We start from the raw sequence: 26,770 nt of genomic DNA, 5'->3' as shown, positions 1-26,770 counted from the left end.
ATGTGCTTCAGACTTTGGTTTGAAAGCTGAGCAGAACTGGACGGGGCCAGACAGAGCTATACTACCCATTAGTATAATTTTTTTAAGGGGAAAGTAAATGAACACACACAGTGGAAATATTAACATTACATTATTTACTCATTTAGCTGACGCTTTTATCCAAAGCGACTTACAATTGCTATATATGTCAGAGGTTGCACATCTCTGGAGCAACTAGGTCTTGCTCAGGGACACATTGGTGGACGTGTCACAGTGAGAATCAAACATGTGTCTCCAGGCATGTGTCTTATCCACTGCTCTATTGCTACCCCAAACAACCCATTATCAGGAATGTCTTATTCTTTTCCCATGTGCTTTCATAGGTCATTGTGCGTGTGACACGAGAGACAAACAAACAAACAGGGATCCGCTCATCAAAACATTGCTCAATAGCGCTACTAATGTTCAAAAAATGTTCATAAACAAACTGTGTAAAAGAAACTGTTGCTTTTGAGCACTATTGCTGTCTGTCACAAAGATTTCCCCACAGCCATCTATGGCCTTTAGCCATGTGTGTCCTGAAAAGATGGGGACAGTTTGGAAAAATAGTTGTAGTGTACTGTGTCTCTAGTTTGTCCCACGTAAAATTAATATTCTGCCATGAAGTAATATTTCATATAGAAATAGTCTAAATGCAAATGGTCTCATATGCCTATGATGACTAAACACTGAAGAAATACACAGAGGAAATTCACCTTTTACATTCACACAGTAATTTGAAAGAATTTTAAATCAGTGTTGCCCAATTTTCAGAACTGTCGGGTGAACTTCAAGTCAATTCCCAGTAGCAAAGAAAACAACTCGAAAATGAAATAAAAAAATCCTTCTCTGCTAAATTGCAGCAGAATGACAATTTCAGGCCATTGGAAATAATGTATTTTTTTCCTTTTCATATTAATATAAAAACAAATCAAGAGAACCAGCAAGACAAGTTTCTGCAGGTAAAACCTAACAAGAATGACAGTACAGGTGATTTCTAATTGCTGAGTTTTAACAGTTTTAACAGTAAACTTTTAACAGTTAAATTCCTCTGTAGTTACATTACAACAAGAACATTTAAGCCAAAACAAGACATTTCATCTAGTGTTGGTCCATGAAATGAAAAGGTAATTCAAGCTACATATTAAGTTAGCATCACTTTTCTTCATGTGGAATAGCCTTCTAATATTTAGAGAATGTTTCATTCAAGAGAAAGAAAAAAATGCCAATATTGCACTGTGTCTTGCAATGTTAATATGAGATTATGACAAATGCACATACAGTGTTATGCGCTAAAAGTGGCAGAAAATGATATGTGATGAAATGAGAAAAAGACAATAATGGTTCTCTGATGGTGTGTCTGAACATCTCTTATTACATTTTCTGTGACTGTCTAGAGAATGAGTAACCGTGTCGAGACAACACTTTCTTTGCAGAAAGCTTTGAGTCTGTGTAGGAGTCCTATTCTGCCTCTCTGCTGCTGCCGTTGCTGTCCCTTGGTTTAATAACTTCAGTAGCCTTTCACTTATAAGGCTGTATGATTCCTTGAGGGATTCCAATTGATCAGTCAGTGGTGGGCTGTAACATCTTGGCAGCCAGATGAATAGTACTGACATGGACTACATCTAAACCACTAAAGCATACTCTCGAGGAATATGCAAGCCCACTCATCTGTTTCTATATTCTTTCTCTCTAAAGATTGTCCTTAGTGAGTAAGAGCTTAAAAAATAAAATAAATTCTGCTTCCATGAAAGTGACCTATGAGAATAAAGACAGATGAGTAAGCAAAACTTAGACTTCATTTTAGTAACTGAAAGTAGTATGATCTCAAAAGCTTCATGTTGCAGTTGCATAATAGTTAGTTTGACTCTTGGCTTGGGGACCGTCACAGGAATAATAAACCACTGAATATAATATATATTGCTCTTAATGAAAACTTACAGTATTTGTCAACTTGGTTGTTATTCTTATATTTTTGTCAATTATGATTATATCATATAACATTTTCTTACCATGTCTATTGTAGAGATACTGTGTTTACTGTGTTGTGAAAAGGATCTTTCCCCCCTTAAACTTCAAACTAATAGAAATCTAAAATGTCCTCCAAACTGAAGGACAAAATTGGTTGTTTGGCATTGCCGTCCAAAATGATCCATAATAAGGGTTTTCTTATTGTGTGGGGCGATATTGTCAGTGCTGTTACAAATTATCATGACAAAAAGAATTTGCATCAAATCAATTTATTATAAACAAACTGTGTAGAAGAAATGGTTGCTTTTGAGCACTATTACTGTCTGTCACAAAGATTTCCCCACAGCCATCCATGACCTTTAGCCATGTGTGTATCCTGAAAAGAGAGGCATAGATTATATCGTACAACATTTTCTTACCATGTCTATTGTAGAGATACTGTGTTGATATAGGAAAAGGATCTTTCCCCAAAATGATCCATTGGCATTGCCTTCCAAAATTATCCATAACAAGGGTTTTCTTATCTGGTGGGGCGACATTGTCAGTGCTGTTACAAATTATCAGACTGACCACAAGAGGTCTTTGTCAGGTATAGCTAGAAATATGCTCTTTTTAGTGTTTGAACAAATTACCCAGTGCTATATTTTTCCTGGTGAGGTCAGTCTCAGATAATTTCAAACTCCACATCTCTGAGTCCAACAAGTGTAAATACAGAAATTAGTCCCCTAGAAATTCCTGTAGCTGTTGTTGTGGACAGCATAGCGTATTCGATTATCTATGATAGGTAGTTATTTAGATCATTTGGCAAATTGATCCTTATTATGTCTGCTGTGCTATGCAGTTTATTAAGATTATTTCTGTTCACTTTAAACCTTCTATAATGGTTTTTATTTGGCTCATTTTGGGCTGACACTGACATATTATCACCATATAAATTGTTATGGTGAAGGTGTTAGCAAACAGTTTCCTATTCACACATCCAGCAGACAATAGCGTTCATTTAGAGTTGTGCCAAATGTAAGTCCTGTATTCACTCTCCTGTTAGCTCAGTTTTGATCTCCAGCATCTCCTGAGGTAAATATATTTGGCTCTTTAGCAGCTGAATGCTAGGTTCACCACTAACGTTGTCTACCTGCTGTTTGATGCTGGTCAGGTAGCGTACACAGGGTATTTTGGAGCTTTTTTGCTGAAAACAGCTAACTGCTGCTGCTGGAAATGATGCTAATGAGCCTTTGAATCAAAACTGTAAATAATACCCTAAAGATGCTAAAACAAGGGTAACAGAGCATTAACGGCAGAGTGGGCCATTTAAATTAAACTCCTGCTTCAGTCTCTCTGTCAGACATGGGCTTATTTCTTGGGTCTTGCTCAGCCTGATTGTCAGCAGGTTTACAGCTGGGTTCAAAATGAGTCAGTCTTTTCTGAATACAATGATCCCATTAAACACTGGTCTTGTGAGAGTTCTCTTCATGTTTCAAACCAGACAAGATGAATGAATGTTTCATAAACTAATACTTCAGTTTGTCTTGGGTTTACTACCACATTAGCATACTTTTTGACGTGGCCATTTGAATTATTTTACCTGGAACTACTCACTCAAATTTCCTTTTAATGAATGTTTTTAATGAGTGTTTTGGCCCTGTGAAACAGGCAGCTGTGGTCCTTCGGCATCATAGGCTGAGTTTTACCTATTGTAGTTAGTTTTATTCAGCATGGAAAGATTTTTGAGTCAACCAAAATAGGTTATCAGCATCGGAAGCGAACGATATGATTTAAATCATTACTAAATCATAGGGTGTCTCCATTGTATGGCCTACAACCTCCTTTTTTTATGGCTGCTGGTGTTTCTGGGTCTGAGCCTGTGGCCAGGATGTGACTCTGTTTTCAGTGTTTTGATCTGCCTCTGCATTTGCCTACTGAAAAAAGCCGGCTGGCCGCACTCTGCATGAGGTTGAATTGAAACAGAAAATACACACTGTATATTTTGTTTGTCCTTCCATGGTGAAAGCTTTCTGAAGCCGGACTTGTTGCTTCATGTCTCAGTGGATGAAGAAGTTTGTTGTTTCCTGTCAGAAAGATACATCTGTTCATGTCAACAATGCGGTCAAGGAATAGGATTTGATTTGACGTTAATTTGACTGAACATTTTTGGGTACTTGATTCGGCCTCCCAAGATTGTGTACCAAGCTTTGTGAAGTATGCTTGTTTTGATCTCTGCACTCTGTGTTTAGATGACCAGGTTCTTGATTAGTGACTTGCTGTAAATTGCTGTGTAATTTAACTATTAAAATGTTTAAGCTGTAATGCACTTCACTAATTGTGTTTTTTTCCTTCCATACAATCTCGGCTCCCTGAGTAGGTGTGTGATCTGCTGGAGTGTACGCAGCTGACAGTATAAATCCTGTCTGTGATTCACTGTGCATTGATTCCTCTGTGTTTTGAAACACAATCATTAAAAATAAATCATATTGTGCTTCATATTTTGCAAAAGCAAAGTATTGGTGTTGTGATGTCAGTGAATCGGCATCTGAGAGGTGTAGCTAAGCATGAAATTGGCTTATCTGAACATTTTCTTTACTGAGATTATGTAACAGGTCATAGATATGTATAACTTAGTGTCTTTTTTTGTCATTTTGCAGTTCCTTGATGAATTCAAACCTTGAAGACAACTCTGTATTTGTGTCTAAACAATGAGATGTAACAGAGTGCACATTATACGTTAAATTCATGGTACATAAATACTGAATATTCATGTTGCAGATATTTGTGGATGATACTGATGTCAATATTTGAGAGTCAGATAATGACATTGATCAATATTCATTTTGTTTAAGTTTTTGTTTTCTTTTGCATTTTTTGCATACACACACGGAGAGAGAGAGAAAGCGGTCTGACATGCCACACAAGTTCCCAGCTAGAATCAAACTGGGGACATAGTAATGTATATTCCTTTATTAACATTAGCACAGAACATAAAAACACATTTTGGCAAAAATATGCTTATTCTCTTGTGAGAGCAGTAGCAGCAATCTCTCATATCTGTATATTAATTATGAAATTAAAGCCAGCAACCGATAGCTTAGTTTAGCATAAAGACACAAAACCAGGGGGAAACAGCTAGCCTGGCTACATCCTGTAATAAAATGTACCAGCACCTCTAAGTTTCACTGATAAACAGGTTATATTTGCTTAATCTGTACAAAAACTGTGTAATGTAAAAATGATAATGTCTTATGAGGTATTAGGTGCAGGATTATTTCTTGGATGTGAGCAATAATTTCCTGGAGTCTCCACTGTACCATGAAGTCACTGCTCCGAACCAAGAAATAGGAAAAATCACAAACTGTCTTTGTCACACCAGGTATTGTACGGTTTGACACGGATTGTGTTTGACGTTCCTGTACTGCAATTTTTTTTCCCTTATTTGACGAACTTGTATTCAGACAGAGCTAAATGTGTGGTAAGCTGATATCGGCCTGCCAATGTATGCATTTAACAAGCTCTAATAATCTGTCATTTCCAATGTAGTTGTGTAGTTATGGATGTCATCTTTGTGATGCTGAAGTAGTTGCTTTTTAGAGGTGGCTCTGTCTTGTGCTTTCTATATATCAGAAGCATGATAAAACATGCTCGTGCCTCCGTATGCGAGAGAGTTTCTGCTTGGCGAGCGCTGGAGGGCATACACTCTGACACTCCACTCTCGAAGTAGAGTTCTGCTCGCACTAATCAACCTGACTTGACAATTTGGAGGCGGAACCCAAGGGAGGCACTGGCCATCTTATGATTGGTCACTTTCAACACAGCCACACCAGTCTCATATTGAACCTGCAAAATAAGAAAGAATTCTACCATTGGCATTAGATAATAGTCTCCAAGTATATTTGACCTTGTGCCAGAATGCTATTTCAGAACAGTGCTTACAAAAATAAACAAATGCAAGAAAATTACTCTATTCCAGGAATTCATAAATAATTTCACCCCAATGACGGACTCTTTTTAGTATGTAAAAATAAACATCTGGTTGAGATCTTTTAACAGAATACCTGCTCAGTGTCACAGTGACAAATGAAGCATCCTGTGCATTATGTTTGGCATATGAAGGATTTCTGATGCTTGTTGTGTTCAGTGAAGTTTCCCTGTCAGCATTAGAATGAATGTGCTTCTGTTTTTCATGTATCCCCTGTTGTGCTTCTATTACTGTATCTTCTGCTTCACTGGCGAGTTGAGGCTGATACAACCAGTCATGCAGCTGACATTTGTAACAGTGTGTTGTTCTTGAAGCCTCCCTACCTGAATGTTATCTCAATTGTTTGATCGCAGTAGAAGCTGAAAGCAACCTGTGGCTTCTTTCTAACTTGTACAGTCTATTTCTTTGTTAAGGACAACAAGAGAGCACTTTAACCAGTAATGAGCAGCAGATTCAGTACAGAATGAATGTATAGCATTACTCCCAAAATACAGTAAAGTTTAGTCTGCAGTGGAATTGGTCAAGGGCTTTCTGAGCTGAGACATTATTTATTTTGAGTTAGGACATGTTACATCCTATTTATTGTGTCCTTGTATATTTAGTGGTATTAATATAATCATTATTATTTTTTTGTGAGTAAAAGTGACTGGCAGCTGCTTAATTAAACAGATAATTTCCCCATCCCTGTTGAATTCACATGTGTTTTGTTGCTTGATTTTCCTGCTTTATGTAACAGTTTATGAACATAACATGTTTGGGAAAACTAAATGGCTTCCAAATCTAACAATGCAAATTTAGCCATTAACACATTTATAAATAAAGTCAGGGGAAATGCCAATCTCCTGCCATAGATTTTGTCAATTCGTTAGCTAGCTCCTACATGAAAAACATGATATCAAGTCAAAGTGCAGCAGGCAATGTGACAGGTAAAATAAGCAAATTGAAAGTCGGAGGATTGTCAGAGGATTCACACGTTGCAATGTCTTATTTATAAATGCCCTGTACCCTCATTAAAGTAATAACAGGTTCATATTTTTTACTGTGTTGTGTAGTTCGCAGTGTTTGACACACTCATTTTATAAATGGGGTAGCTGCTCATCAGAAACAAGACATTTCTGTCAGTTTCATTTAATCACTATTGTTTGAATTTAGGTCTTTTAATCTTTTGGTTTTAATATTCCAGCTGTTACTTCACCAGAGCCACATGTGTGTTTGTTATACAATGTTGTGGTGCAAATTATAGAAACAAACAGATTCCAACCCTGCATGAAAAAGAAGACATGTCCCAGCCAATGTAGCTCCTATGTGTTTAAATTAAATCCTTTCTTTATTAACGCCTCTTAATATGGAATTTGTTATTAAGGTAACTTTGGCAACCTCTTGAATCCTTAATGTGTTTTACATCAGCTGTCACAACAAACCTGCTACTTATTCAACCCCTCTGTGGAAAGTAGAGAATATGTATTTGGATGAATCAACCCTATTGTTGGAGAAGAACACTGATATGACAATTATGCAAAACCAACCCCCATTATGTTGAATTTTTCAAATACATTTTTTACCTTAAAAATAAAAAAAAAAAGATTTTTGTATCTTCTACTATAGTTGTGGTTAGGTAAATATTGTGGTTATATCAAATAAACTATTGTTAAAGTTCAGCAACTATAACAACTGGTTAAGTTTAGGTAATGACTAGTTACTGTTACATTATTTGCAGGCCTGGGATGAGATGCGAAGTTCGGTCTCCCACACAATTTAATAGTTTTAATTTGCTACTTTTTTACATATTTGTATCTGTTTAACCAGTAAAACCAAATACAAACAACATGTCTGTAGTTCATTTTACTAAGTTATTGGGGTTATTGTCACTGTTGGATATGCAGAATGTCTTTGACATGGAAATTAGAACGCAAAGTTTTTATAGACATGCATTTACAGTTTAAACGATATAACGTGAATGTGGCATTAGCACTCAACATTGGTGCTGTGCAAAAATTGTAAAATGCAAATCACCCAATAGGAAGGTAATTCCTGGGGATACTGGACTGGGATGAATAGATGTGAACGTACTTTAATGCTGAAATATGAATGTTGGAGGAGCTAGTCTTGCAAATTATTCCAGGTTTTTCCATCAGCCAAATTCCAGTCAGTTGGTTAGTGACACTCACATACCTGGTTTTTGTCTTACGTATCTTAACAACTGTGATGTCTTGACAAGATGGGCAAATTTTAATCTAAAAAGGAGCTTGGATAAGTTTTGTATATTTGTCATAGAAGATGTGATAAATGTATTAGCTAATGTCATTGCTACAAAACTGATGACATCAATCTGGCAATTTATGCATACAGATTTTATACTTTGTCACCCAGTCCTAATCTCAAACACAACCTGAGTCCTTTAAAAGAAATGCTTTAAATTTGCTGTAGTAATAAATTGAAACTGACGTAAGCACCTCATATGCTCACATGTACAGCATGTGTTTTAAGAGAAGGTTAGAACAAAATGAGTTTCCCTCTATTTTTCCCCTTAAGCTCTGTGCATTTTTTGGTTGCATACTGGCATTTATCAATCAGGAATCGATTAATATGATTGTAGAGGAGAGTGCTTTGTTTCAGAGTGGTATTGATTGGCTGAAGGGTTGGGCAGTCAGTTCTCATTAGTGGTCTCTGTCCTTTCAACTTTCTTTGTCCCTCATCTCTCCCTCCTGCTGACGTGGGTAGCTTGTGATTCTTACTGATGACAATCCTAAGTGCTTGAAATGTATTAACCACCGGTGTTGTGAGTATATTTAAATATTCGCCTGGATACACACACACACACAGAGCACATGGAGAAAACAGGCAGCTTCTCTCTTACATGTATGCATTAACACTTCTTGACATTCAGTTGTTCCCATTGATACAAACAGAGAGCATGGTTTGTGAACAGGGTGACAAGGTGACCCTGGTGGTTTTACAACCAGAGAATCAGTCAATGTGTCCTTGAGCAATATTACCTGCCAGCTCTCAACTGTAAGCATTTGTGTACTGTTTGTTTGACTGAAAGGATGTGAGAAAAAAAAGCAGCGATAATATACACACCTTTCCCCAAATGATTTATAAACGTTGTTCTTGTCACTTATATTTTTTCTTTTCTTTCAAACAAAGGGCCATCCAGAACCCTTAAGTAGCCATAGTCATTAGCTCATAACATACAAGTGATCATAACTATAAACGTTTGTATCTCTCTCCATACTTCACACAAACATTGTGCCTACACAATAAACTGCAAAGCAAATAAAATATATGTTGTATCATTATGAAATCTAAGTTGACATCACCCTTTCCACATTCTTTCAAATATATCCTTAAAAAAAGAGATGTTTTGGAAGATATGCTTATGGGGAAACTAGCCTGGCTCTGTCCAACGGTAACAAATTCCACCTATCATCACCACTGAAGCTCACTAATTAATACATTTTATTTCCTTAGTTTAATTTAAGACCAAAATGTAAAAATGACAAGATGTGGCTTTACAGTGGGTTATGCTAAGCTAAGTTAACCATCTCCTGGCTGTAGATTCAGTGGACTGACACGACACTGGTATCAATCCTCTCATGTGTATTTCCCAAATGTCAAACCATTCCTTTAATGTTTAATGTCCACCTCGTTAAGTCGAGGGTGTACTCTTTACACTGTGTTCACTTTATCTCCTTTCTTGTGACATGCTTCAATGCTGTGAAGATTGCAAAATAATATTATCTTCATTAGTTCAATTTAGTTAAAGTTCTTTCCCTATTTTTTTAATACACTTTCTATGCTCCATTGTCTCACAAACCCGACATTTAGTATACAGTAACAACAGTAGTCAGACAGTTCATGGTTGTTTCTTCTCATGTGGATGGTTGCCAGCTTGGGCTGACCACCACACCTTGCTCTCTGACCTCTCATCCTGTCCACACTGCATGGTGGTTTGGGGTCCAGCCTCGGAGTCAGCAACCTTGGCTTGCAGCTCCAGTTTTAATCAGCAGTTCTCTCCACATGAACGCAGCCCCAACCAGCCGTTTCCTGCACCTTAATGAGTCGAGAGTCCCAGGCCAGACCTAGCCGCAGCTCACATAGTAGCTTCTTTTCACACCACAGCAGAGTGGGCGTACGTACAGCAAAACTACATCCAATGAAGCACATCACTGTACAAGACTTGCAGACAAAGCTGAAAATATTTAAAAGGCTTTGAGAATGATATCTGTGTTACGTTTTCTAAGAGACTGCACCCAAATGCAGGACTCTGAGTAAGCTGAGCAGGAGCATTGGTAGAAAGTAAACAGGTGTGTGAAGCCAGGAGAGGTGGCAGGAAAAGGCCACGCCCATGCCAACAGACTCACACACGTGCATAGACGCACAGAGAACTAACAGGGGAGACAGAAACAAAGGGAAAGGGAGAACAAAGACAGACTTGACCCAACATGACAACCTGTCCCTTGACATGTTCCATTTGACAGATAATACAGTTCTATTATAAGGGTAATAGAGAAATATTATCTTATTATTGTATTGCAGTCTTGATTTGTGTTTATAATGCTGTCAAGTTAAAATGGTTGAGCACTTTCTAGACACTGACAGCAAACATATTATTAGTTTTCCCTTATAATAAGATGATTTATAATGAGTGCCTTTGCTCGTTGCACCTTTTGTGATTGCCTATTGTCCATGCGCATCTATCTCTTAAACAAAGTTTGAATATTCTATACAAGCTATTCCAACTTTTGAAATTAACTTTGACCGGGGGGCGTGCTGCTGGCTTAAAGATAATCACATCAAGGGCATGGAGCCTGACCTGTTTTTGCATCAGTAAGTTTCTGGTCGGTGAAAAGCACTCAATCGGCAATTGTTGTCTTGCCTTTTGTGGGAATGTGAATAGCACCTTATTGATTGGAAGCTAAATGTTTTTAATGTTCTAGATGAGATTTCTGGATTGCTAGCTAATAGGAAGATAGAAGCTCACTGCAATCTATTTTCAAGTCAAGTTCCAAATTGAAAATCTTTACGGGCATAATTAAGGCTTATCTGAAAGGAATGTCAAAACTTTTGAAATGCTTTTTTTATTTATTTTTTTCACCCGTCCAATCCTGATTGTTGCGTATAAATACACAAACATGCCCAGAATGGTGATGAGTCTATGCAGAAAAGTAATGAATACAAAATAGAGAGCAGTATTGATGTTTGATCCAACTTACTGACAGGGAAAACAGTGTCCTTGTAATTGATATTGCAATGTTTTTTGCAGTTCTCTGCAGTTTACTGATGTTAATCCAGTCATTTTCTGGAAGTCTGTGTGTTTTTGGTGTTGTGTAACTACATCAGTCTTATCCCAATGGAGAAATTCTCTTTTCGTCCTCTGGTTGGGGTGCAGGGTCAGTGGATTAAGCGTATTGCTCAAGGATACGTGGACAGGTGGGGCTGCACTGGGTTCAAAGCCAGGCTCTTCCACCTGGGAGATGACCTGGATTTCAAGTAGCTATGATGTTTGAAACAAGACTGTGCCGAGATATTACTCAAATGCCCTCAGCCAGACTTACCGTTTCTCCCTGTGTCCAGTCTATGTGCTAAGCTAAGCTAACAAGCTACAGTTACTTTATATTTAATTTACAGGCATGAGAGTGATCTTCTCATCTACTTCTTGGCAATAAAGTGAATAAGTGTTTCTATTTCTTTAAGGTCATTCAAGTATCAAGTACTATGGGTGAATGTCAACAAATCCTATGAAAATACCAACGTTAATAATGAATCAATAAAGTATTGTCTGTGTATCCAAAGACTGACATATCTTTTTCCAATGTGCCATGATAGACATCCATTGTTTTCAAAAAAAATTATTAAAACACATCGGTGAGCCACGCAGTTGCACTTGGTGACATGTTTCTTAATTATGATACATGGGCACTATATTAATTTTGAAACAATGCCATATTCACTGTGCTGGTGCTGTAATTATCCAATAACATGTATTAATATAATTAAAAGTGCATTCATCTGCAGATGAAAATAGTACCCAATAAATACACCTTTTACAGTGCCTAGCTGGTTTACAAATTGCTTTGACTTTTTAAAAAATGAAATTATATATTTCGGAAATTATATATTTTTAAAGATCTGTGTCTTCAGTGGCAACAAATGCCCTCGCAGCTGAGGGATACAGACAGGGAAGTCCGAAAGAGAACCAGGCTGATACTTTAGGTCTTTTAATGCAATCTTTTAAAAACACAAAAAAAAACAAAGAAACACATTTTTACATAAAAGAAGACTCCAACAGTGACTAGCATATTCTTACAGAGTTCTATTATGTGTTACTATAATGCTTTGGTGAGAAGCATCATAAAAATTTGAACTACAGTTGCAGAGAGCCGTCACATGCAATCTAACCATTGTGTATGCTTGTGCTTTCAGTTCATGTGAAAGCAGGAACCTGTGAGGTAATTGCTGCACACCGATGCTGCAACAAGAACAAGATTGAAGAGAGATCCCAGACTGTCAAATGCTCCTGCTTCCCTGGACAGGTGGCAGGAACAACAAGAGCAGCTCCATCTTGTGTAGACGGTATGCCAAGCTTCTCATTATAGTTTTGGTAATGATTGACTTTTGATTAGGGTAGAACTGTAGTATGGTGCAAAACTGTCACACCTGTCACTGTGCCTCTGGTAATTATTTCACTTATTATTTGGACATGAGAGGTTTATTGTATGAAAGAAGAAAACAAAATACAGAGCTGAGATTTTCATGGTCCTGCTGTTGTGTCCCAAAGGCTTTATAATCTTTGAAATTAAATAGCAAACCTGTGCATTCATTCACCCTTTTGTTGAGGCTATATCAAACCCTGTGCAGACAGACAGATAGCCAGGACATTTATTATCATGTCAAAAGTGGCCTCAGTTACAGGTGAATCGATCCCTATCTCCTCTTTTCAGTGTAATGGCTCTGACAGGGGCTACCTCGACTTTGACAGTTATTTTTTCACTTTGGAAATATCAGGGGAAGCTGTTTCTCCCCTGTAGGCCTCCTCAGAGGAACTCAAGACCTTGACTCACCAACCTCTGCTGCACACATTATTACCCCTCCTACATACAAACATCATCCCTCTTCACACACTGCATTCACCAGCCACCAACACACAAATACTTGACATTGACCCACGCCCTGTAATTCAGACCTGACAACACACCGTGGCAGGACTGACGGGTCTCCTCTGTCAGCCGGAGATCAAAAGACACTGTCTCCAATCACTGTGATGTATAGAGAAACCAAAGGCACTTGTTGCTTCAGACAGGGCAGAACCATGGTACACCTTCAAACTGCATTTTGTTTGCTACCCCAAGTAGCCCTTTCTTTTTTTAACCATTTTCTTTCTTTTCTTTTCCTTTACAGCATCCATAGTTGCACAGAAATGGTGGTGCCAGATGCATCCCTGCATGGACGGGGAAGAGTGTAAAGTGCTGCCAGATCTCAAAGGATGGAGCTGCAGTACAGGAAACAAAGTTAAGACAACCAAGGTGGGTTTAATTCACAAAATATTTGTTAGCAGAAAGTAGATATTCTTAAGATATCATGCTTATAAGTCACAGATTAGAGGCAACGAAAAGGAGTGCAAAACACATGGCCTTGCATAGTAGTTGTAACAAAATGTGACCCTGGAATAATGGAGGAGGGCTAGATAAGTGTTTGAAGAAGAAAGAAACACAAGCTAGAGAGCGCGCTGGAGACAATTCTTTCTATCAACTTCAGATGAGCGCATAGCAGAGCAGGCAGAGTAGGAGGCAGAAGGAGAGGAAGATGTGACTCACAGGGGAGAGAGTCAGTGAAGTGTTTCTTGAAGCGGCTTACAACAGTAGAAAGGGTTGAGTTAAGTTCAGATATTTATTTAGCTACATCTCGCATTTTATTGCGGAAGTCTAACAGCAGTCAATTTATCGTATTTCTACCTAAGTTGAACATTTGCCAGAGCCAAGTAGATCTGGTAGTCAGCAATCCAGGAGCATGTCAGCTTATTGTGCACAGTTGTGGAGAGACAGGGAACAGTGGGGGACAGAGCTGGGTGTTCTGGGTAAGCTGCTTCCAAACCAAAACCCAGACATCCACTCCACTGTGAAAGCCAAAGGATTCTTCACACAATACAGAAGTATCAGTATATTTTTAGGTTGCTTTCCACCATATGCGGAGGTAGCGTGGGTGCATGGGGGCGGCCTACCCAGGACCCCAGCTGGAGGCCCCCCTACGTGTGGGCCATGAAGTTTAGCTCAGTTGATTATGGATATATGTGAACAACTGCATGCAGTTCCGGTGTACGGGTAAAATTCAGCAGCACTTGTCAAATGAAACAGTCCCTTCACTCCCGGCTTCAATTATAAACCCAGCACAAGAATGACCAACAAAAACACTATATTCTAAGGAGACACATTTTAATAAACATAAATCATATAGTAACATTTGCATTTCAAACAAATGGCAAACTTATTAGAAAAATTTTAACAAAACTCCTTTCACCCTCTTGCATCATGGGAATTCTGGGGGACAGACGTAGGCTGCGTGTGAGTAGTTGTTTTATTTCCGGCGTCAAAGTCCACTGGAGGCCTCTCAGAAGTGTTTCAGCAGCGGAGCATACAGCCTGACACACGTTAAACACTTGTTTTTAATATGTCCTTTTTGTGCTTCTACTACATTCTTCACAGCTCTCTGCTTGCGTTCCTCGTCTTGACGGGTGCATCTCGCATCTACCACAGGGAGCATTTCAGAATAAGAGCGATTTGCCTGCTGGATTTTGCCAACATGTTTAGATTTTGTTGATTAGGTGATTAGTGCTTGCTTTTTGTGCTTGTACTATGATTGAGTAGGCGACGTAGTTAAATTATTTATTTTTTGTCTCACTTAACTGTGTTTATTATTGATATACGATTCAAAGTCTGTACCGGATGTTTTATTTTGGAAATTGACCAGATTTTCTGCCGTTTGTGTGTCTGACAACCTTCCCGGTTCATCTGCTCTGTGCTGCTCGATGCTGGGACACTTCTGGGACGCACAGCAGCGCTTCTGGTGTCAACACAAACATTTACTTGAATGGCTGCGATCAGCTCCGCCAGCATTGCCCATTTTGTTCAGTTTGATTAGTGAGTCTGCTTGAAAAGGTGGGTCTTTATCCACTTCGATGCAGACTCTGGTGTAGTTGGGCTGTGACATGAAAGCCTGCAGACAAACCACAGGATTTTTTGATATATGATTTAAGCATGATTTCAAAGGCCAAACTGCTAAATCTATCTGCTGATCATGGGCTGGTTAGGAAGCAATCATCTGTATGTGTTGCAGTTCTCCAATAAAGTAACTATCCACCAGTAATATTATAGTACATAATACCTCATTTTGTCCCAATTCCACCTGTTCATCCTATTTCAGAAATGCTTTACAAGGTCATAGTCAAGTTTCAGTCTCGACAAACAGTGCTCTTTTTAAAATTTTATTTCTGTGTGCTCATCAGAGAAGATCAATAAAAAAAATAAGGTGCAGTAATGTGATGCACTGATTGCTGTCATTCTCTAGAATCTGAATTTCCAACGTGTGTCCATGTAGCTCTGATGATGCCGGATGAAAGTCAATGGGGTAACCTGGGATTTCAGGTCTTGGTTCGTCGGTGTGAACATGTAACGGACCATAAGCCAAGAATGTAAAAGCCAAAAATGTATAATGTATTCCTTGGACAGACTAATTGAAAAGAACAATAGGTGTAAAAGCACCCTTTGACTGATTTTTTTTACATGATTGTTTCTCTAGAGAGTGAATGCAGACTGAAGTTAATAGATATTAGAAATGAATACAAAACTCCCCCAAACACCATAAATGCCAAATGTGTACAAGACTTATTTGGCTTTTGTGTATGACTTGAGACAGATTTGACAGTTTAAAAAAGTTAAAATATATTTATTTTATGACATTTATGAATTTTTGTTTTGCCAAACTTAGACTGACAAACCATGTAATTTCAAGGGTAATTAAATTGTAATTTCACATATTTGATTGAAAAGTGATTAGCATAAAAAAATATAGTTTGATGCCTATTTTACGATGCCATTGCTCCTCATTAATAATCATTAACTATTTTCTGGGTTTTTATCACAAGCTGAGATTTGAGCTCGTTTTAAGACAGAGTCTAACTACAAAACAGAATATTTAGTGTCAAACATTTTCATGGATATACATGATGTCTCACATTAATATACCATGTTTCTGCATGGAACTACTGTATAATTTCACAAAAATTTGAATTACAGGGTTGAATGAACATGTCAAATTGATTCACTTGAATAATAATAGTAATCAAATAATATATATTAATAATAACTATCAGTTGAGAACAGAAATATGTATAAAAATAGATCAAATACATATATTATCATGAGAAATTGAGATGAGATTCTCAGTTGGTGGTTTAGGTGAGAAATGACATGCGGATGCATACAGAACATGACAACTTTGCAAATGGAAAATCAATTATCACTTCTGTATAAAAAAATGATGTGATCATACACCAATCCATTGGTACAAATTGGAAAACGCATCCTCTTGGGAACTGAGCAGAAATCCAGCTCACATGTATCCGCCTCATCCTCAGGGTTTTAGTATTAAGGGGAAAGAGAGCTGGCTTGAGTCAGGTCCTGCCTTTGAAAAATCAGGGCAGGCTTGCATATGACTACAGAAGTGCCAGCGTGAAGCAAAACAGAGGCAAGCAAGGGCAGGAGAAAGACAAACAAACAACAAACAAAAATCCCTTCAGGAATCCAAATTATCAAGTGGGAATGCTGAGACTGGGCAGGAGGACTCTAGCTGTAGCACTTTCAGATTAATAGAGGTTATCTGGACGTGTATTTTGGGTTTTAGGGTGTGGTGGACCTGAAGTAGATGGTAGGTGAGGAGGGGGGGACTCAGTGGGCCCTTAGCCATCCATCACGGCCCTGTGTTTGACTCACCAAACGCCTGTAGTTGAGCTGCCTCTTCCATTATTCATGGCTACAGGAGGCCTGGACGAAGCAGAGCTTTTTATTTTAGCCGGGTTAATAATTCATGCCCTCTCATACAGCCACAGGAAAGTAGAAACAGAGGCACAGACAAGCAGGGGTCCAGGTGGCTAGTAGAACCTGTCAGAACCTCGACTCTTTTTTGATTTGGGAGTCAGCGGGGGTTGCTCCATGCTCATGGCCCTGCTGCCTCCCACAGAGAGCCAGCAAGGGACAGCCTGTGTATGCTAGAGGGCTCTGTACCCGAGCTTCCTGGTCAGTTAACATCATTCTGAGGAATAAATGGAGGGCTCTGCTGTGGATCAAGCTCAGGATCACAAGTATTGTGTGACAGTTTCTTTTGAGAAAAGCCCCAGATTATTTAAATTACTCAAATTACTTGATAAGTCATGTATAAAAAAAACAAACCTGTCCTGCATAGTATCCAGCATAGAATAATAGATGACTTATATTTTCTTTTAATTTAATATGCTAATCAAATCACAAGTTGTCAAAGTGTCACGGTGAAGTCCAGGTGAATTTGTAAGCAAACTGCTAGTCAGTTGCAAGCCTTTAAGGTCTCTGAACACTATTTAAATGACCTGGCACCTAAACATTTTACGTAACAGAATACATCCTTTTACTGCATAAACTTAAAAACTCATATTAAAGGTGTGTGGCTATTCAAAGTCTGCCAGTAGCCAGGAAAGAACTTGAGACCTAAAGGTTTATGGTTTAAGTCTTAAACAACTTTCAGCAGCATTCAGGTCCAACTCAAGTCTCAAGTCCTCATTTTTGTGGCACTAATTAATGTTTTTATAATGAAAATGTATCAAATAACTACATGTATGTGAAAGGGTAGCTTATAGTGACAAACACAAGAAAATATCACCTGACCATACAATGCATTTTAGTATCTTTCAGCTCGTTGTTTTGTTTTTTTTAGCCTGCAACTTAACTGTTTGTTTCAGTCTCACAGCTCTCATCAAACCCTTTCCAACAGCATACAGCTGTTTTTTTAACAAAACAGCATGAAAAACCCACCACCTGCCCAGGACTAAACAGTTAACATACAAATTTAGCGACATGCTGGTGAACATTTAGCATTTAGCAGCTCTTCCGAAGGAGCTATTGGAGACAGCAAAACTCAAAATTTAACAGCTTTTTAATGTAGTTTTAACTGTCTTTTTATTTCTGTTTTTATTCCTTTAAAGAAATCTATTCCTTTCATTTTACATTACTGAAACTGTTTTTTCATTATATCATAGCACATTTTAGAATTTGTTGATGATAATTGCTCCCTAGTGTGAAACACTTTGTAACTTCAGTTTTGTAACATGCTCTATAAATAAAGATGTCTGAAAGATGTAAAGATAAGCAATCATTAGCTAACATGGTTACCACAACAACTTTATATGGTCATTATATGTCACTTGTGTTTACTGCTTGTTCTGCTGCCCACAAGTAGCCAAAATATCAATAAATATTGTTATTAAGTCTTACTGGAGTCCAAGTCTAAAGTCTACTGCTCTGGAAAATGCTATAGTTATATTGTTTATTTATTTTATATTAACGCTGAAAACGTTACTAATTTTTCTTAATATATTCTCAAACTGGATAAATAGAGGTGTGATTAAACTCCTCCATTGCAGTACATGTCTCATATATATTCCATAAATTCTTTATTCTCTGATGTCCAGCGATGGCTTTGTTGATAAAAAAAGATGATGCTGTCGTTTCACCTCATGATGAAGTCACATCAATAAATCAGATGTCTTGACACCCTGCAGGCCCCCTCTTGGACAACTCCAGTTGTTACCTCTTTCTCTGCATGTCTGGGAGCAGCTAGTTTTATAGTCCTGCTGGTAATTTCAGGAATTATAACCCTAGCTGCTCCCCCTATTCACTTCCTATCAATCAGAGGACAGAAGGCAAAAGAACCACAGAGCCTTTGCACTTGACAGGTGCTATGATGCTCATTCAGAATGTGTTGAGGGGTGGTGATGGATAGCTGTCTGAGTTAGATTTCTTTTCCAGACACAATGAAAATATGCCTTCACTTTACTACACTTAAAATAAACAGTATGTATCCTGGCCTTAATATGCTGTATACAGACTTACAGTTTGTACTGGGATACTTGTCACTTTTCTGTGCCACAACTGTATATCAAGATGCTCAAAAGGTTTTGGGCCACAGTTTGCATGTATGTAGCTCCTGATTTACTATGGCAGTAACTTATTACACTCTGCAAATGAAGGACAGCTCATAGATGCAGTTGACCAGTGGGATAGTGAGAATAAATGATCTTGAATCCACAGCGTTTTCTACGACCACCGCCTGATGTAAAGTTTTTTACATTATAATTATGTTAAAATTAAAATATAGCAATCTGAAGAATTAATCCTATTATTAGGGCAATAGGAGACAAACAACCTTTATGGAAAATGAAGACGAGGTGGATTTAATGGCACAAAATATACACAACTCCCTGCAACCGTTGGTGAACGGGGATTGGGGGTGCAGCAGGTGAAGTGGAGATTGGCAGCTTAAGTTTTAGTTGAATGTAAAATATGTTTTTTTTCCCACGGCAAACAAGCTATTGTCACTGAAATTGAACCAATTTGTGATTGTAGTTCTCAGCCTGCAGTATCAGTCAGAAACAGCGTGTAAATAAATTGATGTTTATAGTTAAAGGGCTGAAAGACGAAATTTAGTCGATAGCCTGAAAGGAGGAGTTAAATTATTCTATTGATAATTGATTTGTTTTTTTTATAGTCCATTAAGACGTAGCTGGAGACTGACACTGAATTTGCGAATTTAGATCAACATTAAAACCTAAAATAATAGATTTCAATAACTCAAAATTAAGAGATGCTTAGTTTTTTTTTTTATTGCTCTATAAATTATAAGACTATGGGATAGACACACATGTGCACAACACACACATCTGCTTCAGTAGCTCTCCATCAAAAGTAGGGTATTAGTTTGTTTGTCAGTAGGTCTTTGAACCTGCAGCTGACCAGTCAAGTGTGGTATTTCATCCTGAAGCAGCTTAAGGATCAAGCCCTGAGGAACTGCCTTTCGTTCCCTTGATTCCCCTTTGTGTGTTTACTCACCGATAACCCTCCCAGTGACACCCACAGCATGGCATGCTAATTGCTTTGATAAGGTTTCTCTTGCTTCACACTTTTCTTTCTGCTGCCATATACATTTTTTAGATTTAGATTCTCTGTTGATTTTGTGTCTAAACTCTTTATCCCTTCTACTTATCCTTTATGAGATTAAATTCCCTTTATAAGCTTCTCATGCAGTTAAAAATGTGTTTCCTATCTGTATATTTTACTATGTTTTATATTTTCTTTTATAATTAGAAAGTAAAACTGAGCTCAACATGCGTAGAATAAATATTGTCTACATGACAAGTATCAGAACAACAATAATCAGTATAACTGTGGTTGTAAATCTATGTATTGGTTGATTATTGTACCAATGCAGTAGATCCAAAATGTTGCTGCCAGTAGAAATATGCCAGAGGCCATAACTAAAACTGTTTGCCTCTGATAATGTCGTGACCAAATAACAAGGTTTAACTCAGTATGTGAATGTATGTCTACAGCCTGCTGCTGCAAAAGTAGCAAGACCCAATAATTTCCATATGCTCCCTCACACCCATGATTCCTGAGGATTTTCACATGGAGGTGAAAATGAAATTGTGACTCCCCAAACAGCAAGCACTGTGTCTTCAGCTGCAGCTCTAATCAGCATAAAAATCACACTTCCACAAAATATTAGAATCGTATTGCTTGGAAGACTGATTGCGTGCGGTAAACCCCTCGCTGATTAACTGGTGAGACCTTGCTAACTGCTAATTGAATGACAGTAATGTGCAAATATTCACACAGGAACACCTGGGTTTATTTCTCTGTATATATGTGTGTGTGTGTGTGTGTGTGAGAGTGTGTTTTGTTCAGAGGGCAAGTCAAAAAGTTACTTGTGTTCTACTTTTAAAGGGCAAACCAACAAGGAACAACATTCACCTCCCAGAGTATTTTTAGCATTATGCTTAAAGTGAGAGTAGTACAAACTGCATCTTTCAATATTTTAGATTAATATTCATGAAAACATCTGAGAATACTTATACTAGCAGTATGCCATTCATGAATAATAATAATTCCCCTGTTTGCATGGAAATTATTGAGCATGATGTACATTGCATTACATCTGACTTCTAGCTGCTCACTGTCTCTGTCACTGTCAAACTTTTTTTGTAGAACACCACAGATGTTTGAGTCACGAATGTGCCAGCTGGGAATACACACACCTTGAACCTGTCACACTTTTGACAAATATGCAATTGCTCGATGTGCGGCACCAAAACAAGTTAGTTTTAATGAGACAGAGTCACAATTTGAAGTGGAGCTGAAATGATAAATACCTCAATAAATTGGTCGATAGACAAAAAACTGAATGAGTCTATTGCAGTTATTAAAAGATAATGCTAACTAAGTCATCCTGAAGGGGACATGAAGACATCCCAATCACATTCTAGTAGAAATGGCAGAATAGTCAGTATCAAGTAGCCAAGTATCACCAAATTCATGAGGATTCATTCCTGTTTGTACAATATATTATAGCAAACCATCCAATAGTTTAAATATTTCAGTCTGGACCAAAGGGCAGACTGACTATCATTGTCATCCCTCGATGGCTCCATGGCTAAAATCATCAGCAACAATTTTAACAATGAATAATTTTTGGCTATTTAATGACATTTTACAGGCCAAACCGTTAAGCAATTAATTGAGAAAATAATCTTTAGTTGCAGGCTTAATGTGATGTAAGTGATGCTTAACTTTAGAAATTACAGAGTATAGTACAGAGTAGCAATTGTTAGTACTATGTGTATAGACATTTGTCCATGTTTACAAAACCATAATACTTGAACCCTGGATTTTCTAAAGTAATTTTTTAAATTTTATCTAGATTTTTTGTTGCTACACTTCTGCTTAGATAAACATGGCTCAACTATAATAAGTACAGTGGGTTTAATTATTTCACTCGTCTCTCAGTGGTATCTGTCAAATGTCAGATAGCACTGACTTTGAGTGTTACTACTAGTATTTGTCATCATTAGTCAAATCCCTTTTTATCCCCAGCTTCCATTCATGTCACTGTCACAATTTCCTTCACATTTCTTTTTTCCCCCTTTCTAGGTCACACGATAGTCGTCTATTTCCAGGATAACCTTGCTTGGAACCAGACGTTGTTTGTTTGACCAACACTGTAGGACATTTGGATACCATGCGTTTTAAGGACCGGTGGAAACCAGGGACCAACAAGGATAAATAATAATCACGGACATTCCACTGAACGAATGGAAGAAAAGGACCATGGAGCATTATAAGACTACATATCCAAAAAGAGTCCTGACTTTAGATCCAGCATCAACAGTAGCTGTCTCTGACCTCTACTGCCCACCAAATCTCTCTTTGTATTATAGTTTTATTCCTATGAACTAGAAGACTCAACCATGAAGATATTTATTGACTAAAAGACTGTGGATTACACCAGAAAAAAATCACCCATAAAGCAAAACCATGTGATGTGAAACATTTGTGTTATTTTGCCACAAAGATCCCCAGGACTCTTGGATGCATATCTGTGTTGAAGATCTAGTGAGATCATAAGCATTTTCATTACTTTTAGCCTTATGCAGCAGATATATCTTCTCTTTTTTTGTTCATTTGAAACTATCAAGTGTTTGGCTTTCTTAAGTTTGTTAGGATGTCAAGTCTCCTTTTTTAAAGACAAAAGACGATGCCACAACAATAAAACCCAGAAAAAATGTAATGATGTTTGACTACAAGTCACCAAGAGTCAACATAGCTGAGTTCTGCCAAAATGTTTTAATGGTATCTGTTGTTTTCAAAGCCTGGTGACTACCATTGATTACAAATGTCAATATTATCTTAATAAATCTAACTCAATGGATATCACTGTTAAGAAAAATCTGGGTTTTTACAGTCTGTGTTAATTCTCTTTGTATACCAGGCCAGTATCTGCTGAGACTAAATTAGCAGGTCAAGCAAATAATTTGACAAAGAGAGGAGGAGGAGGAGGAGGAGGAGGAAAGCTCACAGCTAGTCAATACTGTGTTCATGATGGAACTGAAATGTGAAATTCAGCAAATGCAAAAATAGGCCATGTTCAAAAATACGTAGGGAAAATCTCACCGCACTGTTTCTTAAAATGAACAGACTTCACAAAAAGCCATCTGAAATCTAGTCCAGGGAGAGACTGATAATTAGCTCTCACCCTAACACATCCCTAATCCTGTTTGATTCATTTCCAAAGCTAGGTGTTGTTGTCATCCAAGCCTACATTTCTTATGTTGAAATAATGCTACACATCACCAACTTTTGTTTTTGTCTGAATGATTTCCAGTAAGGCGTTGTTTGTTAGAAATCCCAAAAGGATTTTTAGGGCATGATATTAAAAGGTTACAGAAAATAAACCTTCCGAGGACAAAGACAGAAACCAAAGCACAGCAGAACAGGGTTTTTTAGCCCTAGAGGCCATGCTAACTATCTGAATCTGTGTACTCCAAGGAGATGTCCATCCATTTTGACATTTATATACTGTGGTTACAATCATCACTCATATCAACATGCAGCTCTATTCCCCTCTCAACAGGTTAGAGGCAGGCTGCTCTGAGGAGGCAGAAAATAGTCAGAGACATATTTATATTTCACCTGCATGTGTCATTTAGACCTTAGGGACAGGATCCCATGGTATATGCGATAATACAGCGCCCCCCACCTCTGTTGTGATAACAAGAGACATTTCTAAAATGTCGATTCTCTCTATAGCGGTCTTGTTTTTGACTCCAAGACAAACATCCACATACCATCTGTGTATGAACAATAATCAAATTCCAGAAATGTTTTGTTGTAACAAAATGACAAAAAGACAGTTGATACTAATCTTACACAAATTCACACTGAAGTAGAGAAAGCTTTAGTCAACTGTAAGGGTGTCTATACTCCAAACAAACCACCACTTTATGGGGAATTTCACATTTTGTAAGTCAATTTTCATCTGTAATTGAAACAGTGCATTCACCGCAGAACGCTCCTTATACTCAACATAATTAATTAAGCAAAAATGTAGATGCCTCGCTCCCAAAGATCAGACCCGAGGGACCAGCGCTGAAGGGGAGGAGTGCGAAGGGGTGCTATGGTTAGCAATCCAGGTTGCCTCTTGTTTGGTTAGAAATCATTAAATTACAGTAATGACTAATTTCTCATTCCTGCATGCAATTCACTGGAGACCACCATGGATTTAATAAAGAGCTGGCGATGAATTACAAACAGCGAACGGCTGAGGAAAGGCTACGTGATTATACAGAGCAATTCAAAAGTGCATTAATAAAACAATACAGAAACATTGCTAAATCATTTGAGATAAAGGCTATTTGCATAATTCATTAAGATTAATCAGACCAGGCAATCCACCACAGTGCTCCAAGGAACAGCGAGAGAAGACATGAATCCAGTCCCCTGGAAAAACCCTTTCTATCTACAAACAATGATACAAATCTACCCTTGGATCAGAGAATTAACCCCTGTGCACTTTACAGCCCCTGCAGTGTTGAAACACAATCCTTCAATCATTCACCTTTATGTGGGCTAATATTCTATTAATAATGAAAGATCTTTTCATACCATAGCTCCTCTGGGTTTTGTTGCTCTGCCATAAAAGACCTTCACAAAAGTTGAATGGAAATGTATTCTGCATGTTTGGAAACCGCAGTGTGGATCTGAGGGCTGGCTGTTTGACAATTCTGTGTGCTGCTATTGACTTCGGTGTTTCATTCTCTGCAGTACAATGAGTCGGGCAGAATACACATACTGGAGATAAATCACCTGTTGTGTAGGCAGAGACCACCTGTAGCCACTGAAATCCTCATTCCAGTCATTTTCTCTGTCATTATAAGCTCTCACTGATGTTGTTTAAAGGAGTTCAACATTTTGCTAACATATTTAGTTTCTTGCTGAATTAGAGGAGAACACTGATTGTTTTTCTTAGACATCACCACTCATACCACCTAGACATTCTTTACTTTAGTAGTTTGTTCAGTCACTTGCTGGTTGAAACTGCTACATTCAGTTCAGTACAAAACTGACATATACAAGCACAGTTTATAAGGTTAGTAGTTCAACACCCAACTATTCAGGCAGAGACGTCGCAACATGATTGTTTCTGTGGCTTTTGTGGTCCCACAGCAGAGTCGTCTGTACAGTAAATATGACGCTACAGCCAGCAGCTGGTTAGCTTAGTTTAGCACAAAAACTGGAAACATGTAGCTTGGTTCTTTCCTACTGTAACAAAATATGCTTACCAGCACCCTTAAAGCTAATTAACACATTATATATATTATATTATTATTATAATGTTTTTTTAATCAGAATAAAAACAGGTTAAAAAAGTGTAAAATGTTGTTTTACAAGGGATTAGGTTCCAGGTTATTTCTTGGCTGGGTGCAGTGACTTCTTGCAGTTTACGCTGGTTCCCTGACTATAGCTCACTGCTAATCACCAAGAAATAGTCTGGTACCTAAGTCTTTGTGCTAAGCTAAGCTAATTGGCTGCTGTTGGCAGCTCTAACTCTCTGCAAGAAAGTAAATAAATGTATTTCTGAAGATGCCAAACTATTAACATGTTATATCTGTGCTGTTTTTTTTTTTAACATTACAATTTTCTTATCCTATCCTATTTTCCCCAAATGTTGTATTTAGTAAGAAAAATACCTCAAAAACTGCATTTAAGTCATTCTGCACATTAAACTTCTCCAGTGTAACTCCTACTAATAAAATAATTTGAGGTGGGTTAGTTTAGGTCATTAGCTTACAGCTGGTTTCATTGCAGGTTTTACAGACTGATGCCTCTGTAGCTGTTGATTAAAATCCTCCCACATTCCCTCCCTGGAATAAATTCCCTGGTCAGGCATCTGAAGTAGAAAATATTAGTAAAATGGCATTTTGTAGCTCAGGTCAGGGAGGAGCACACATCTTACTGGAAGTGGATGACATGACTCACCAATCCTATTTTTAATGGAAGGCCGATATGAGAGCAATATTTCACTATCTCAGAGTTGCAGCTTTCTATTTGTAGTATTTCGCTTTTTTTGTTTAGAAATATCTAAAATTATCTAAGAATTAGAAGACCCAAATCTAAATTGAAGAGCACTAAACCAATTTGTTTTTGGGGTCTTATCTAAACAAAAGATAGTAGTCAAAGATTGGAGACAATTTTCCTTCTCCTAAAGAAAAAAAAAGAAACAAAACACAATGCACATTTTGATCTAAATCAAGAAGGGTCTTGCACTTAAGAAGTGTGTACACCGAAAACAAAGCTCTCAGTTACACAAACACCATCTGCTGGGTTTGCCAGGGCTTTATCTTGACAGGATGAATTAGTTTTAAAAACTGTCAGATACACCAAGCGAAATTAGATTTTCTTATTTCATAATGAAAGCTGACAGACAGTAATGAAAAAACACTCCATCTTCAAACATCCAAGATGAACTGTAAAAGTCTAGCTGGAAAAACGTTCCTGCTTTTTTAAAATCCAATTGCGTTATTTTCTCTTTTCAATATCTTGGGTATTTTTCACCCCTAAATTGGATGTTCTAATTCAGTTTGGGTCGGAGTTTGATGTTATTTCTGACGGCTGTTTGTGTTATTCTCGTCATCCGTAAGCAGTTTATTTTGAAGTGAGTTGTGCCTCTCTCTCTCTC

At 37.8% G+C, this 26,770-nt stretch overlaps 1 protein-coding gene across 3 annotated transcripts in view; it reads left to right on the top strand.

Moving 5' to 3' along the window:
• Nucleotides 1-22,970, top strand: part of tafa3a (TAFA chemokine like family member 3a) — a 109,765-nt gene extending 86,795 nt beyond the window's left edge. For all 3 annotated transcript variants that reach the window (XM_038697798.1, XM_038697799.1, XM_038697797.1), the window contains 3 exons: nt 12,383-12,532; nt 13,358-13,482; nt 22,186-22,970. In XM_038697798.1, coding sequence (XP_038553726.1) covers nt 12,383-12,532; nt 13,358-13,482; nt 22,186-22,197 — 287 coding nt within the window. In that variant the 3' untranslated portion in view covers nt 22,198-22,970. The remainder of the gene's footprint in view (nt 1-12,382; nt 12,533-13,357; nt 13,483-22,185) is intronic.
• The last annotated feature ends 3,800 nt before the right edge of the window (nt 22,971-26,770 follow it).

This window comes from Micropterus salmoides, unplaced genomic scaffold (assembly GCF_014851395.1).
Source record: "Micropterus salmoides isolate LMB-PRFRI ecotype aquatic unplaced genomic scaffold, ASM1485139v1 Ms_hic_scaffold_4, whole genome shotgun sequence".
Classification (NCBI taxonomy): Eukaryota; Metazoa; Chordata; class Actinopteri; order Centrarchiformes; family Centrarchidae; genus Micropterus; species Micropterus salmoides.
Note: the sequence above shows the minus strand (reverse complement) of the source record. Positions and strands in the feature narration are given on the sequence as shown.